Genomic DNA, 15,072 nt, shown 5'->3' with positions numbered 1-15,072 from the left:
CTCTCTCTCTCTCTCTCTCTCTCTCTCTCTCGCGCTCTCTCTCTCTCTCTCTCTCTCTCTCTCTCTCTCTCTCTCTCTCTCTCTCTCTCTCTCTCTCTCTCCGTCCGCCAGCAAAGCCGTGGCACAGCGCCGGCGCCGCCCGTCAGCAGCGAGCCATTGTACAAGCTCTGCTCCTCAGGCGGCTCGCCCGTCACTGTGAACCGGACGGTTGGCTTCCGGTACGTCGCCCTCGTCACCGGCAACGACACCGACCCCTCCTTCGTCGCGCGGGCGAGCGGGCGCGAGGGGAGCGGCTCGCACGGCGCGCCGCTCACCGTGTCAGCGCGCCGCGAGGAAGGGACGGCTACACCCCACCCGGAGGAGGGTCGGGGTCCTAGGCATGCTCCTCCGCGTCAACGGGGTGGCGCTGTTTGCGCGCGGAGCGAACGCCCTCCCGACCGAGCGAGTGCGAGGGGCGCTGCGAGCCCCGCCCGCACCTTCGTTTAGCCTTGCCGTAGGTCATCCCGACGGACCAGCTCGAGGGGCGCTGGTCGGCGGCGGCGCACGCAGAGATGGTCTCGTCGGCGGCGGCGGCGCGCTTCAACATGCTGCGCGTGTGGGGCGGCGGCGCCTTCCTACCCGACGCGTTTTACGACGCGTGCGACGCACGCGGTTTGCTCGTGTACCACGACATGCAGTACGCCCAGTCGGGCCATTCGCCAAAGGCCACCCCTGCGCGGGAGGCGGAGCTGGGGCGAGCGGTGTGAACGGCGTCTCTTCACGGCGACGGGCGCGAACAGGCGACCGCGACGCAGGAGGCGGAGCTGAGGCACGCGGTGCGCCGCCTCGCGAGCCACCCGTCGATCGCGGTGTGGGACGGGTGCAACGAGTGCCAGGTGGTGATGGGGACGCCCACCGGTGTGTACGCCACATTCGTGATGACCGTGGTGGCGAGCGAGGACGCGTCGCGTGCGGTGTGGCCCTCGTGCCCCGCCGCGGGCTGGAGCAGCGGTGTCTGCACCCCTCCCGCCACCTCCCGCGTCCTCCCGCCCCCTTCCGACCCCTCCCGCCTCCTCCCGCGCCTCCCGCCCCTCGCGACCCTCCCACCCCTCCCGCCCCTCCCGCCCCTCCCGCCCCTCCCGCCCCTCCCGCCCCTCCCGCCCCTCCCCCTCCCGCCCACTGCCCCTCTTGTGCTCGACTGCAGACACGCCCCTCCCGCCCCTCCTCTCCACCAAGGAGCCTGACCCGCCGCCGCCGCCCCCCACCTCTCCCGCCGCCGCCCTCAGGCGTGCGGCTGCTCGACGCGCTCCCAACCGGCCGCCCCCTCGTCACGCCGAAGTCGCGCTCGCGCATCGAGACGCACGGCCCCTACCAGCACGGCAGCGGCTTCGCCGCCGTCAACGGGGCCTCGCGCCTCGCTCTCTTCCCGCCCAACCTGCCGATCAAGCTGCCGGACGCGGCGCCCACCGGCCCGGCGCACCCGAACGTGTTTGCCTCCGAGTTTGGCGCGGTCGCCATGTCCTCTTTCGAGTCGATGGCTCCGACGCTCGCGCCCAAGCACTGGGGCCTCCACGCGGGCCAGCGCAGCGACAACTGCAGCGGCGGCTTCGAGCGGCGGTGCGAGGGGGAGAATGTGATGGCGGAGCGCAACTACCCGTGCGACAACATGATCGAGGTCTACTTTGGACGCGCGCCGGCGGGCTACCTCGACGCCACCGGCGAGGCGGTCTTCCGGCGGCAGCTCTACCAGTGCCTCCTCGCCCAGGCGCGCCGCCGCCCGGACCACCGCGTGCCCGCCAGACGGACTCGCCGGGCCGCGCCGCGTCAGCGCGCGCGCCCGCTGCAGGCGCTCAACGTCAAGTCCAACATCGAGGCGCGCCGCGCGAGGAACGAGCTCGGCATCCTGGTGTGGCAGCTCAACGAGATCTGGCCGACGGGCGGCTGGGGTCGCTCGGCGCAGCGCCGGCACACCTCTTGCCCTCCCCTCCCGCACCCCCCCCCCCCCCTCTCCCGCTTAGGCTCGCTCGAGTACGGCACCCCGGTCGCGGGCCAGGTGCTCGGCGGGCGGTGGAAGCCACTGCACTACCTGTACGCGCGCTCCGTCTTTGCGGACGTGGTCGCGGTGTGCGGCGAGGGCGGCGCCTGCTACGTCAAAAACGACGGGCCGCGCCCCGTCGCCGGCCGCATCGCCGTCCGCGCGCTGGAGTTTGCCAGCGGTGTCGTCACCCCCTTGGCCGCAGTCGCCGTCGCGCTTCCCGCGGGCGCCGGCGCGAGCGCCCGCTTCGAGATTGACCTGAGCGCGTTCGACGGCTCGACGCACCTCCTCATTGCGGAGTGCATCGACGACTCGGGCGCCGTCCTGTCGACCAACGAGATGCTCTTTGCGCCCCCGAGCCAGCTGCAGCTGCCGACGGCGGTGGTGAGCGCCGGCGTCGCCGAGGCCCCCAACGCGGACGGCTCGATCGACGTGGTGGTGAGCGCGAGCGCGACGGCGCTCTACGTCGTCCTGACCAGCCTGGCGCAGGGCCGCTTCAGCGACAACGCCTTTGCGCTCCCGCCGGGGACGGCCACTGTCCGCTTCCTGCCCACCGGCGCGCTCGACCGGTCGCTGCTGGTCTCCTCGCTGCGCGCGGAGCACCTGCAGGCAAACCTGATGCCGGCGCCTGCGGCGCGCCCCTACGAGCGGCCCCGGGCACATCTGGCGGCATGAAAACATCAAAAGAGGGGAAGTGGGGGGTGTGGCGCGTGCTTCACTTAATTTGCTGCGAGGAGAGCCTCGGGCTTTAAAGATTTTTACAAGATAGAGTACAACTCCAACGGCAGCAAGCTCCCTCGCCTTTAAGCTTTATGCTTTAAAGAAAACGCGAAACGGAGAAAGAAACGCTGCTGCTGGACCTGTGGAGCGCATCTAGGCCAAACAACTCGCTAACACTCAGACTCTCACACTCATCACTCTCTCTAGGCCTCGTAAAGAAAGACAGAAGGGGAAAACAGACATCGCGGGGTACGGTCTGGTGCGCGTACGTTGCAGCGCATGGTGGGTTGGTGGAGACAGTTTGAGAGAGTCTTCTTTTCGATAGGGGAGGCTGTTTGTGCGGTTCGGGTCGGTCGGCGTGAACCGAAAGAAAGAAGAACAAAACCGAATGAAAATAAAAATCTCCCCTCGGCAAGGTCGCAGAAACCTCCCTTGTCGAGGCCTTTGGCGCATCTCCGGTTACGTAACTCTCACGCCTCCCCGCGACCGCCTTCTCTTCCTCGATGCTGTGCGCCTCGCTCGCGCTGCTCGCCGTGCACCGCGCTCCTGCGGCGCCACGCTCTCGCGGGGAAGCCAGATCGGCGGTTGTCAGCCCGACTACCCCTGCGCCGCTGCCTCTCGTCGAGCGCTTCTGGAGCAAGGCGGCATATCTCTCTCACCACAGCGAGGTGCTCGGCGACGCCCTCGCCTTTGCCGCCGAGGCGCACGATGGGCAGCGGCGGAGGTCTGGGGAGGCCTTCATCGTGCACCCGATCGAGGTCGCCATCATTCTCGCCGGGTGGCGCATGGACGCTGATGCGATCGTTGCGGGGCTGCTGCACGACACGGTGGAGGACACCGACGTCACCGTCGAGCAGATCGAGGGGCGCTTCGGCGCGGCCGCCGCGTCAATCGTCGCCGGCGTGACAGACGGCGCGGCGGTGCCCGCCTCGCAGAGCCAGCGCGAGCTGCTGCTCGCCATCTCGCGGGACTGGCGCGTGGCGCTTCTCAAGCTCGCCGACCGCACGCACAACATGCGAACGCTGGAGCACATGCCTGCCGCGAAGCAGGCCGCGAAGTCGCGCGAGACGCTGGACCTCTTCGTCCCCCTGGCCCGGCGGTTAGGCGTCGAGGAGATTGAGCGCGAGCTCGACCAGCTGTGCGTCTCGTACCTCGGCGAGGAGCGGCCTGATGGGCCGTCCCTCCTGGACAGCTTGCTCGAGGACGAGCGGATATGCCTCCGCCGCCAGCGGGCCTGCTGGCGCGAGCACCGCGGCGCATGCGCTTCTTCCGTTTGACGGACCATGCTCGTTCGGTTTCTGCCTATGCCATGGACATGGACGGCATGGCGACATTGTGTGTTGTGATGTGTATGTGTATGTGTATGTGTGGCCCGCGGCGGTACGGGAAGAGAGTGGTCCTCTCCCGGCCGTGGTTGCCCCATGTGTGATCGTGTGATTTTTCGCATAGATTAGTTGCATACATTCTTGCTCGTCTTGCCTCTTGGTGGAGTCGCTGCAGCCCGCTCTCTCCGCTCGTCCGCTCTTGGAGGGAGGCTGGGCCAGCGGCTGGGCGCGGGGGGGACGTGGGCTTACACCTCGCTCGTTGGAGCGCCGGCCGCCGGCGCGGCGCGCGCCCGGCGCCGGCGCGCGCGGCGGCGGGGTAGCTCCGCAAGCGCGGTACCGCTACCGGGCTTTACGAAGTAAGGGGGCGCGCACCAAGCTGCAGAACATGTGCGGGCCAGCGCCTATGACGCTCAAGGAGTGAGGCGCGGAGCGCCGCGCGCGGAGCGCGCCCCGAAAAAAATTTTGAGGGTTGTGGAGGGCTAGATGCGATCTCTATTTAGAGTTTGACTCACACGCAGGAACCACTCGGCCCACCCACAGGCCCAGTCTCAAGTGGCAGCGCTCCGCGCCTACCCAGCGGCGCGCTCCGCGCGTGCTTTCCAGCGGCGCGCTCCGGCGCGGTGCTCTGTCTGCGGCAGTACTACTGCATCTTCCGCAGCTCCAGCAGGTATCAGCAGTGAGTTCATCGCCAGTTATCTGCGCCTCCGTTCGTCGCTCTCGTGCTTGATCGTCAGGCCGTGCTCTCACGTCCGCCGGAGCTACCTCGGCTATCGGAACCATTTTACAAGTTTGCCCGCCGACATGTGTTGTCCCGGTCCGGCTCAGTCAATTCAATGTCGCTCGGCGCTCGCTGGCTCCGTGGATGCTTGTGCTGCTGAGCAATCCAGGCGCACCTTGGCAACCGGCGGCAACGACTTGCGGCGTCAGCATTCGAACGGTTGCGTTGATTTGCTCCGCGGTATCTAGCCGGCGCGCTCCGCGCGTGTGTCTAGCTAGCGCGCTCCGCGCGTATGTCCGAGTAGCACCAGCGCGCTCCGCGCGCACCATAATCTCAGTGCCTATGCTTATAGCCACTAAAAGCTCGTTTCTGCAGCTTGGGGCGCGCACTTCTCCCGCCGCAGTTTGGCGGTTTGGCCCCTGCGCCCTGGCCGCTCGTGCTGGAGTAATGGAGAAGTCTGTCCGCGCCTAAGGATTCTGCCATTCCTATTCTGCTCTACTACACAAGGATTCTTGCTATTCTACCTCTCACTAGATTCCCCTTCCCAGGTTCCTCTTCTGCTCAGATATTCTGATTCTCTCCCCAGACTCTCCCATCTTGGCCCCGCTTTCAGCTTCCTGATTCTCCATTCTCGTTTCCTCCGCTTCCTTTCCGATTCTCTAGGGCAGCCAGAGCCAATTCCTGATTCTGCTCCCCCCTCCCGATTCTCCTGTCTCTCTTCCTATTCTTGATGCTCCATTTGATTCCTGATTCCTGATTCCTGATTTGTCGGATCGCCCACATTTTGACCGGGATTCTGATTCCTGATTCCTGATTCCTGATTCCTGATTCCAACATTTTGACCGGGATTCTGATTCCTGATTCCTGATTCCTGATTCCTGATTCCTCGGAGTTACGCATTTCGGCGGGATCCTATGTTGGCCTGACTCTCCGAACTCCTGAGCCGATATTGCGTGTGCGCGGGGCTTCACACAGCTCACTCAAACTTCGCCCGCGGGGCAGCATGCTCAGGCGCGGGTCTCTCTGGCGCTCCAGCCTCACGTCAGCGCACTCAGCGCTTAGGCCTCGGTCCGGCGTCCGCAAAGGCGCAGTGTGTGGTGCGGGCTCTGCCCGCCCCCCCGAGGAGAGGGGGGGGGGCGCTCCCGCGCGGGGGGGAGCCGAGCGAAGCTCGGCTCGGGTTCAAACTAACCCTCCCCCTTTTCCCTTTTTCTAAAACTGCTCGCCGCGAGCGGCTCGCTTCTAAAACGAGCTCGCCGCGGCTGTCGCCGCGTCTCGCCTGTCTAGGCGTCGTGATGCGTGTGTGCTTTTGAGCTGGGCGTATAAGAAGAAGAAATTGAAGCACTCCTCCCATTGACTTAGTACGAGCACCGAGACACGAGACAGCAGCCTACCCGTTCTACACCCACACCGCCGCGGAGCTGCCTAGCTGGCGGGTGCATTCACAGCGAGCCCGCGGGCTTGGAGACCCAATCAGACAGCACTCCCCACAGCAAAAGAGCAGACGTGCCGCTGTGAGCATCGCTGAGCAGCACCAACGACCGCTTGCGGGGTCGCCGCAGGCCGGCGCCAAGCTGCATCTGACGCCGGCATGCCGTTCAAACCCCGGCACCAAGCGCCCGCGGGAATGGGAGACCGCCTGCCCAGAATTAAGATCGGCCGCGCACTGCTCTGGCTCCACCATGCCACCGCCCATGAGATCTCTGACGCACGTGTGATGAGCCGCCGTTCAAAAGTGACTGTACTGTGCGGAGCGCGGAGCGCACTTCGATGGCAAAGTGGGTGGCGCGGAGGATACGGCGCGTACACATGAGCGTGATTGGTTGAGTGAGCATGCCCAGATGGCCGGCCGGCCGGGCTACCGCCCCTCGACGGGCAAAAACAGGAATCAGGAAACGAGAGTCCGGCCGGGTTGCCAAGAAATCGGGGCACAGGAAAAGCAGAAACCGCAACCGCGCGACAGAATCTGATAAGGCGAGAATCGGACGGACAGAATCAGATCGAGTAGGCAGAAACGGAAGCTGGGTGAGGAATCCTGCCCGGAGGCTGAGTGCGTGGAAAGGGGACGGGCAGAATCAGATCGAGTAGGAAGAACCGGAAAAGGAGAGTGAGAATCAGAAGAAACGGACACGAATCCCTCTCGAGCCTCCGCATACAGAATCCTGTCTTGGGTGGCAGAATCGCTAGTGCAGAATCCTCAGGCGTGGACAGGGTTCTCCAAGACTGTCGTGCTGGCGCCGGGCCGCCGGCACTATAGCGCCGGCGCCGGGTTTGTTATCATGGAAAACGTCCCGCGTGCATGTGCATGTGCATGTGCATGTGCATGTGCATGTGTGTTTTGTGGGGGTTCACCCTCTCGCTCTCGCGCACAGTCGGCACACCGACGGGCCCGGACACAGCGGGTGGAGACAGTGCTCAGCGGACAGCTCAGGCCCCACACACCCACGAGGCGCCACAGTAGCGGGAGGGCCCCCGGGCGCCCTCTACATTCGCCCTCTCGGACTGCGCAGACTGGCATGTGGCAACCCCGCCGGTGCACCGGGAGTCCCCGGCCTGCGTGCCGGAGGCCCCGACGTCAGACTCGCCCGCCGTTGCATTCCACAGTACGTACGGCTCTCGTCAGAGCCCCCCCGCCCCCCGAGACCGCAGAGGGAGGTGCCCCGCCCCGGGGCGTACGATGAGGTCCGCGACCGATTTGGCGACAAAGTCTGCCTGATCATTCGGGTAGTACCGCTGCTGGGCGATCGCGTGGCAGCCCGACTCCACCAGACACGTCCGCGTGCCCGCCAGGACACCCGCGCGCACGTCAGTGTCGAAGCGGTCTCCGACCATCACAATCTTGTCGCGTTGACCGCTGTGCCCTTGCCGCTCGAGCTTGGCGATCGCGGCGTCCATCATGTAGGCGTTGCCGCGGTTGCCGCCCTTGCCGCAGACATGGATGTTGCGCGAGTGCACGGGGTACATGAGCGTCCGGAACATGGCAGATATCATGCCTGGGCCGGGGAGCGGCCACCCGTCCGGCCGCACATTGAAGCTATCCTCTGCCGTGCAGATGAAGGCGGCGCCGTGCGACAAGAGGTAGCCCGCTTTTTTGATCACGTCGAACGACCAGTCAGCGAACCCGAGCTCCCCCGTGATCGGGTCGGGCACGCTGCTAATCGACCCGTCCGAGAAGAGCACGACTGCGACGGCGTGGTCCGAGTCGCTGCAGGCGGCGAGCTCGCCCCACTCCTTGGCCACGCCCTCGGAAAGGTGCGTGTGGACATCCCAGGAGGCGACCAGCTCGCTGTCGAGCTCGCGCAAAATCTCCATCCAGAAGCTAGAGTCTGCCGTCTCGGCATTGCCGCCCGCAAAGACAAAGACCTTTGCGCCCCGGGGCAGGTTGTCTACCATGTACTGGCACTGCGCCTGTGCGGCCGTGAAGATGTGCTCCCCTCCGACGAGCTCCCCGTCGCTCGTTATGCCGTTGGCCTTGAGCTTCTGCTGCACTCCGCTCGCTCCCTTTGCGCCCGTGTTTGAGCAAAACACGTAGGGGATGCCCTCCTCGCGCAGGTAGGCGTGGAAGTCGACGGCTCCGTCAATCATCCCGCTCGGAGTGTACATGGTGCCTGCACGGGACGCGGCGAATACGTGGCGTCTGTATCTGGCGTTGAGAGCACACGTTGCGCGTCTTGACTGCTCGCTCTGTAAGAGAGAAGGGGGCGTGGGTGGGCGAGTGCCGTCGAGATCGAGAAGGAAGCCCCTGATCTCCGAGAGCGTGAGCGAGAAAGTGTTGCCCTCGTGCACCCGCAGTATTCGCCCTCCGCACTGGTCTGTGGGCGCGCCGACCCGTATGTCGTACAGGTGCTCGACGACGTGTGCCTCGCCGCCCACCGCCGGTCGCGTGCCGGGCGGACGATTCGATGAGAACCTCCGGCCAGGCGTGCGGGGCGATGACAATCTCTCGACGGCGCTGCGTAAGGCGGCTCGGCCGCGCAGCGCGCGCATACACACAGGCACCGAACCCGGAAAGGCGTATGCAGACGAGGGCTGCCCCGGACCGATTTACGCCCCGGCGGGGATGGATTTGCGGGTTTCCCCGTGCCGCGAGACTTGGGCGGTATCTCCCGCGATGTGTCGCGGACAAACCCAAGTAGACGCCCCTTGGGCGGGATCGCGTCTTACTTACACAAGAGGAACTATAACACATCGCTAGTCATGTACAATCATGAGAACTGGGTCCAGGCCCCATAGTGAGGTGGTCTCCCAGTCTAGCGCACCTCGCGCCCGGCGGGCGGCGACCTGTCCGTCCACCGACCCCTCCGCCCGCGCGTGCCAACGCCGCCTCCACCGCCGAGTCGAAGAGCCGATGTAGACCCGTCGTCCGTCCACCGTGTGGTACGCCGCGAAGCGGCCCGACGCCCAGGGAAGTCGGCAGCCGCGCGAGCCCGACGCCTGCTCCTGCTTGCGCACGCCTGCGTAGCCGGTGCTGCTGCGACTCGAGAGGTGCAGCCGCCAGCCCTGCGCCTCTGTCACCACCGCCGGCGCCTCCCCCGCGGGGCCCATGTGGGATGGACCTGCGAAAGCGCGGGGAAGGGAGAGTGCATTCAGAAGGCAGAACCTGAGCACAAGTGGGGGGCTTGCTCGCGAGCCTTGACTTGCATCGACTTGATTACAACGCGGAGCCATCGCGGGTAGCCAGAGGCGGCGGACCGATCAGCATGGGCGGCGTGTCATTCTGCAGTCGATCGCCGCCGAGCGGCATAGCGGCGCCGTCGCGGGTAACCAAAGGCGGCGGGACGGCGGGAGAGGGCGGTGGTGCGGGCGGTGATGCTGATGATGTGGCCATTGGCCGCCGCCGCGTCCTCTTTGCGAGCGCTCTCGACTTCCGTCCCTTTTTACGCTTGTCCCCCCCCTTGCTCGTGTGTCTGACTTTTCGCCGGGTCAGGCCACTTGCTGTCGGCCGTCTACTTGGGTTTGTCCAGCGAAGGGACGACCGACTCGTGTCCGTTTCCGAAGGGTGCCAACAGCGGCTCTCTAGGACTCGCCTGACAAACAAAGGACGGAAGAAACTCGCACCGATGTAGCGATTTGAGTTGGGCCCTCGGGGAGGCCTGCGGGCGGCCTTCTCTCGAGGTCTCGAGATACACAAAGCGGCCAACTTAGTCTGTTGTGTATCGCTGGAGCTCCCAGCTCGGAACATGTGCATGCAGGTAGGTAGGTAGGAAGGTGAAGAACAGCCAGGCTGGATGCAGGAACATGAAGAAAGAAAGAAAACACACAACCCAAGGGAACATGTACATATGTGCATGCGGGGCGGGGGATTTTTTGGTCGAGGAGATTGCCGCGCAAGATTGCCGCGCACACGCAACGACTAGCGACGCGCCGGAGACCACACACATGCGCGGACACTCCTCGCCGCTGCGTGCCTCCGCGCTTCTCGGCAGCGAGCCTCTCGCCCTCGACCTTCTCCCGGCGAGCCTTGGCGAGGTTGAGGCGAGCTTCGGCGAGGTTGAGGGCCAGCAGTCGCCCTTCCGGCGCGGCTCCACCGTGGTGGCGGCGGCGGCGGCGCTCTTCAAGGCCGTGATCGGCGCTGGCATCTTCGCGTTTCCGCCCGCCGTTCGTGCGTGCGGGCTGGTCCTCGGCTCTTGCTTCGCCTTTGCTATCGGCCTCATCTCGCTCTTCGTCACTTGGGCGACCATTGAGGCGGTGCGAGAGCTCCGCCGGCGAGGGATGAAGGCGGCCTCGAACGGGCGGATCGAGTACGTAGAGATGACGCACATCTACTCGCCGCGCGCCAACGGAGCCATCACCGCGCTCACCATGTGGGGGCAGTACTCGTCGGTGCTCGGGTGACTCCACTTCGCCAAGCGCGGCTGCTCGCCCGTTCATCGTGTCTCTTCACACCGGGCGGGACTGAACAGGTACTTTATCTTTGTGCACGAGACGCTCGCGCCGCTGCTGCCGCTGCCGAGTCAGGCGGTCTTTGCGCTCATCGGCGGCGCCGTCTGCCCGCTCGTCCTGCTGCGCAAGACCTCGCACCCCGCCTTTGAGGCGGCGATGGCCTTTGGCAACGTGGCGGTCGCGCTCGCGCTCGGCACGATCGTCTTTTACGGGCTCGTTCAGGCGCCGGAGCGGCCGCCGCTGGACGAGCTGCGGCTGGCGGACCCTTCCGGGCTCGGCCTCATGTTTGGGGTGAGCCTGCTCATGTTCTCGTGCCACCTCGAGGCGGTCACGATCGAGCAGGACATGGCGCGGCGCGGCGCGTTCGACCGGATGCTCGTGTGGAGCTTCGTCGTCCTGGCGGCTCTCTTCCTCGGCTTCGGCGCCTGCGTCTACCTCTCGTTTGGAGAGGCGACCGGCCGGGTGCGGGCGGCGGGCGGCGGCTGGGCCGAGGCGACGGTGATGCAGAACCTGCCCGAGGGCGGCTTCCTGACGGCGGTCAAGCTGCTGATGAGCCTCAACCTGCTGCTCATGACGCCAATCACGATGCTGCCCGCCAGCCGCGCCATCGAGGCACCCCTCCGCCTCTCCGCCCGCCCGCTCGCCCGCAGCGCCCTCCGCGTCGCCGTCCTCGCCGGCATCACCGCCGCGGCGGCCGTGGTGCCCGATTTCGAGACTGTGGTCGGCCTCACGGGCAGCCTGGGCGGGCTGACCGCCTTCACGCTCCCGGCGCTCCTCTTTGGGCACTTTTGCGGCGCGGACCACCCGCTCGGCCGCGCCCTGGCGAGCGGCGTGGCGGCCTTTGGGGCGCTTGGGACGGCCTGGAGTTTCTGGCAGATCTGCTTCCCGGCGGCGGAGACGAGCTGAGCAGCTTCGTATTTCTCTCTCTCTCCCCCCCCCCCCCAGCCAGCCCCCTCAAATTCCTCCTCGCCTCCTTCAAAGAGAAAGAAAACGCGACCCTCTGCAAACTAATAAGAGTAAAGAGAAGGCCTGCAGCCTTCTTTTTAGCGCCCAGGCACAATTTTCCAAAAGAAAGAAAAGAGACACCCAAGGGACAATTTCCCCGAAAGAAAACAGATAACCCGAGGCAATTGCCGTAATTCTTTTCCTTCGCTTCACGCGGCGGCGCTGCGGTGAGCTCGATTTCGATGGATGAGGCGGTGAGATTGGCCGTCGACGGCGGCAAGGTGATCGAGGACTCGCAGGAGTTCGCCGCCGCCAACGGGTTTGCCCACGCCGAGCTCGTCGGCCTGTGCAAGAGCCTCGCGACTGGCGGCTTCATCACGACCGAGGCCACCTCGAGGCGCGCGGCGGCCGCCACGCACGCATACGCGCGGCGCAGGCGCCGAGGTGCATCCGCCGCCCACCCTGCGCGCGCAGGCAGTCGCTGCAGCTCACCAAGGAGGGCGAGCTGGTCGTGACGAGCGGCAGCCCCGAAGCGGTCGTCTTTGGCTGTGTGCCCGCCGAGGGTGGGATCGCGTCTGAGGAGCTGGACCAGCGGGCCGGGGCGGCCGCAAAGGTGGGCCTCTCCAAGGCCATCCAGAACAAGTGGCTGCAGGTGGTCAAGCAGCCGCTTTCTGCCGACGAGCTCGCGGCAGCCGAGGCGGCGGCCGCCGCCGCCGGCAAGAAGAAGGCGGCGACGGACCGCAAGCTTGTGCAGCGGCTGGTCGGGTCGGTGGAGGACGCGGTGCAGGCGCAGCTGCGGGCGGCCAAGGGCGGCTCGCCGCCGCCCGACGCGGAGCTCGCCGTCCTCAAGAAGCGCGGGCTGCTGGCGGTGGCGACTGTCAAGGCGCTGCGTGTGGCGGCGGGGCCGCAGCACGGCAACTGGGGGCGGAAGCCGGCGTCGGACCTCACGCACGAGATGGTGCTGCGCGGCACGTGGCGCGACGCCCTCTTCAAGCCCGTCAACGTGGACGCGGCGGGCGTGGCGCCCGCGGGCGGCGCGCTCCACCCGCTGCTCAAGGTGTGGAGCTCTGTGAGAGCGCGCGGCGGCGGCGAGACCGACGGCCCCCCCGCCCCCCGACCCTCCGCCCCCGGCCCTCTACCTTGCCTCCCGCGCCCCATCCCCTCCCCGCCCGCGAGGTGCGCTCCATGTTCCGCGAGATCTTCCTCGAGATGGGCTTCGCCGAGATGCCGACGCAGCAGTACGTCGAGTCCTCCTTTTGGAACTTTGACGCGCTCTACCAGCCGCAGCAGCACCCGGCGCGCGACGCGCACGACACCTTCTTCATCAAGACGCCGGCCCAGACGCGCGAACTGCCCGCCGACTACATGGAGCGCGTGCGCGCCACCCACGAGGCTCGGCGGCGAGGGGCGTGGCGGGGCCGCCGGCGGAGCCTCGCCCGCACCGTCCCGGAGCCTGCCTGCAGGTGGGCGGCGAGGGGCTGAGCGACGAGTTCAACTCCCGCTCGACCGGGTGGCGGTACGACTGGTCCGAGGACGAGGCGCGCAAGAACCTCCTCCGCACCCACACCACCGCCGCCTCCTCCCGCACCCTCTACCAGATTGCGCAGCTCGCAAAGGCCAACGGCGGCGCCTTCCAGCCGCAAAAGTACTTTTCCATCGACCGCGTCTTCCGGAACGAGGTGCGCCGTGCGAGCGCCGCGCCCGCCTCCCCCGTCTCCACACTCGCCGCGCCCGCCCTCCCGCCCTCCCACGCCAGCGCACGCCCCGTCCCACCACGCACACCCTCGCCCCACCCTCCACCCTCTCCCAAGCCCCGCCCCGCCCCTCACCCGCCCCGCCCCGCCCCGCCCCCCGCTCCCCCACGCCACCCCCTCTCCGCGCCCCCGCTCTTCCCGCAGGCGCTCGACGCGACGCACCTCGCCGAGTTCCACCAGGTCGAGGGCTTCGTCATCGACCGCAACCTCTCGCTCGGCCGCCCGACGCCGGACCGGCCGCCCCCCCGCCTCGGCCCTTGCTCGCTCACGCGCCTGTGAGGTCGCCCGGTAGGCAACCTGATGGGGACGATCGCAGACTTTTACCGGCGGCTCGGCCCCGAGTTCAAGCACATGAAGTTCAAGCCCACGTACAACCCGTACACCGAGCCCTCGATGGAGTTCCACTGCTACCACGAGGGGCTCGGCAAGTGGGTCGAGGTTGGCGACTCGCGGACTTCCGGCCCTCCTCTGGGACCCTCCCCCTCCACAAGCATTGCCCGGGCCCTGCTGTCAGGTGGGCAACAGTGGCGTCTTCCGGCCAGAGATGCTGCGCCCGATGGGCTTCGACGAGGACGTGCAGGTGATCGCGTGGGGCATGTCGCTCGAGCGGCCCACCATGATCAAGTACGGCTACGACAACATCCGCGACCTCTTTGGCCACCGGATCGACCTCGGCATGGTGCGCAAGCACCCAATCGTGCGCTGGACCTGAGTGGCCGCCGCGCGGCGCGCTCTCGTCCGCTCTGCGCGCGCGGCCGGCGCCGCGCGCCGCACACGGGTGTGTGCAGTGCAACAGTGGACAGCACTGCCGCCTCCGGCCTCCGGGTCCGCGGTGTGTGATGAGAGAGCGGGGCTGCAGAGTGTCTGCTTTCGTTGTCAGAGTCCCCGCTGTCGACGCTTGTGTTTTTATAAGCCGCCTGAGGTGCTGCCTCCATCCCATGGAGGGCGCGAATACGAGGGTCACGCTCGGCTCGCTTCTTTGCTGCTTTTTGAAACGCTTGATTTGAGACCGCGACGCTCAAATGCAACCACACACCGACGGACACAAAACGAGGCTCCGAGCGGCCCGATGCACGCCAGAGTACGCACACTGTCAGGGAGAGAGTCGGCGACTCGCAGAGGCACCCGCATCCCAGGGCACCGGAGGCTGCAGAGCGAGAGCGAGAGCGCCGTTCAAGCGGCGGCGCTTCGGCACCGGAGGCGCGCCGCCGGCGGTGCGCCGCGGCGACGGCGCTGCGGCGGGTCGTGCAGCGCCGGACGGCGGGGGTCTCGCGTGCGCCGGGCGCGCGTCTCGCCGGAGCGCGAGGGCGGGACTCCACACTCCACGCTGCGGAGGAGGCACGCTTGAACATCGTTCGGAAAAGCGGAGGCTGGTCCGTCGCCGGCGCGGGAACTGGGCGCCGGCGGGAGGTTGGCGGGAGCGGAGGTATTGGTTGTTTGGCGCGAGGTTTTCTTTTCCGAGCTGCGAGGCATTCGAAAGGGCAGCAGCTCGCAGCCAGTTGAGCCTCGGCAGCTTTTTAGCCTCGCCCGAGAGGCCCCGAATGGACTGCAACGCGTGCGAGTTCTGCCTCGACAAGAAGAAGAACGGCGGCCCCGGCCTCAAGCGCAAGGCGTGCCTGTACAAGCAGCGCGGCGGCGGCCCCGCCGCTGGCGGCAGTCAGAGCGCCGACGGCGCAGGCGCCCAGCAGCCTGCGGAGGCTGCGCCGGCGCGCGCGC

General features: G+C 66.9%; 6 protein-coding genes across 6 annotated transcripts; 4 read left to right on the top strand and 2 right to left on the bottom strand.

The window, feature by feature from the left end:
* Nucleotides 1–178: 178 nt before the first annotated feature.
* On the top strand, nt 179–2,689 carry EMIHUDRAFT_118844 (hypothetical protein; the record flags this gene model as incomplete). The annotated part of the gene is made up of 5 exons (XM_005769309.1): nt 179–315; nt 498–740; nt 780–990; nt 1,266–1,925; nt 1,998–2,689. Coding segments are annotated over 5 exons (1,943 nt in total), but the record flags the coding sequence as incomplete, so codon positions are not given.
* Nucleotides 2,690–3,237: 548 nt separating this feature from the next.
* Nucleotides 3,238–4,011, top strand: EMIHUDRAFT_118843 (hypothetical protein; the record flags this gene model as incomplete). Its single annotated transcript, XM_005769308.1, has 1 exon — nt 3,238–4,011. The coding sequence occupies one exon, from the start codon at nt 3,238–3,240 to the stop codon at nt 4,009–4,011; it is 774 nt and encodes a 257-aa protein (XP_005769365.1).
* Nucleotides 4,012–7,393: 3,382 nt separating this feature from the next.
* Nucleotides 7,394–8,377, bottom strand: EMIHUDRAFT_244687 (hypothetical protein; the record flags this gene model as incomplete). Its single annotated transcript, XM_005769307.1, has 1 exon — nt 7,394–8,377. One exon carries the CDS (start codon nt 8,375–8,377, stop codon nt 7,394–7,396), a length of 984 nt encoding a protein of 327 aa, XP_005769364.1.
* Nucleotides 8,378–8,949: 572 nt separating this feature from the next.
* EMIHUDRAFT_370193 (hypothetical protein) lies at nt 8,950–9,591 on the bottom strand. The gene is made up of 2 exons (XM_005769306.1): nt 9,406–9,591; nt 8,950–9,330 (listed from the first exon to the last, which is right to left on the bottom strand). The coding sequence occupies exon 2, from the start codon at nt 9,317–9,319 to the stop codon at nt 8,966–8,968; it is 354 nt and encodes a 117-aa protein (XP_005769363.1). The 5' UTR covers nt 9,320–9,330; nt 9,406–9,591; the 3' UTR covers nt 8,950–8,965.
* A 562-nt stretch (nt 9,592–10,153) lies between these two features.
* On the top strand, nt 10,154–11,563 carry EMIHUDRAFT_118841 (hypothetical protein; the record flags this gene model as incomplete). The annotated part of the gene is made up of 2 exons (XM_005769305.1): nt 10,154–10,605; nt 10,678–11,563. 2 exons carry the CDS (start codon nt 10,154–10,156, stop codon nt 11,561–11,563), a joined length of 1,338 nt encoding a protein of 445 aa, XP_005769362.1.
* Nucleotides 11,564–11,834: 271 nt separating this feature from the next.
* Nucleotides 11,835–14,283, top strand: EMIHUDRAFT_445319 (hypothetical protein). Its single transcript, XM_005769304.1, has 7 exons — nt 11,835–11,999; nt 12,077–12,659; nt 12,779–12,994; nt 13,066–13,281; nt 13,501–13,573; nt 13,649–13,794; nt 13,871–14,283. The coding sequence occupies exons 1-7, from the start codon at nt 11,845–11,847 to the stop codon at nt 14,066–14,068; spliced, it is 1,587 nt and encodes a 528-aa protein (XP_005769361.1). The 5' UTR covers nt 11,835–11,844; the 3' UTR covers nt 14,069–14,283.
* The last annotated feature ends 789 nt before the right edge of the window (nt 14,284–15,072 follow it).

The sequence above is a fragment of the Emiliania huxleyi genome, assembly GCF_000372725.1.
Source record: "Emiliania huxleyi CCMP1516 unplaced genomic scaffold EMIHUscaffold_429, whole genome shotgun sequence".
Taxonomy (NCBI): Eukaryota; Haptophyta; order Isochrysidales; family Noelaerhabdaceae; genus Emiliania; species Emiliania huxleyi.
Note: the sequence above shows the minus strand (reverse complement) of the source record. Positions and strands in the feature narration are given on the sequence as shown.

Excerpts from the sequence above, each read along its gene's own strand:
- EMIHUDRAFT_445319 (XM_005769304.1), top strand. The coding sequence starts at position 11,845 with ATGGATGAGGCGGTGAGATTGGCCGTCGACGGCGGCAAGGTGATCGAG. Across the intron at positions 13,574-13,648 it reads CGACCGCAACCTCTCGCTCG|GCAACCTGATGGGGACGATC; the intron begins GCCGCCCGACGC and ends GTCGCCCGGTAG. Across the intron at positions 13,795-13,870 it reads GGCTCGGCAAGTGGGTCGAG|GTGGGCAACAGTGGCGTCTT; the intron begins GTTGGCGACTCG and ends CCCTGCTGTCAG.
- EMIHUDRAFT_370193 (XM_005769306.1), bottom strand. The coding sequence starts at position 9,319 with ATGGGCCCCGCGGGGGAGGCGCCGGCGGTGGTGACAGAGGCGCAGGGC.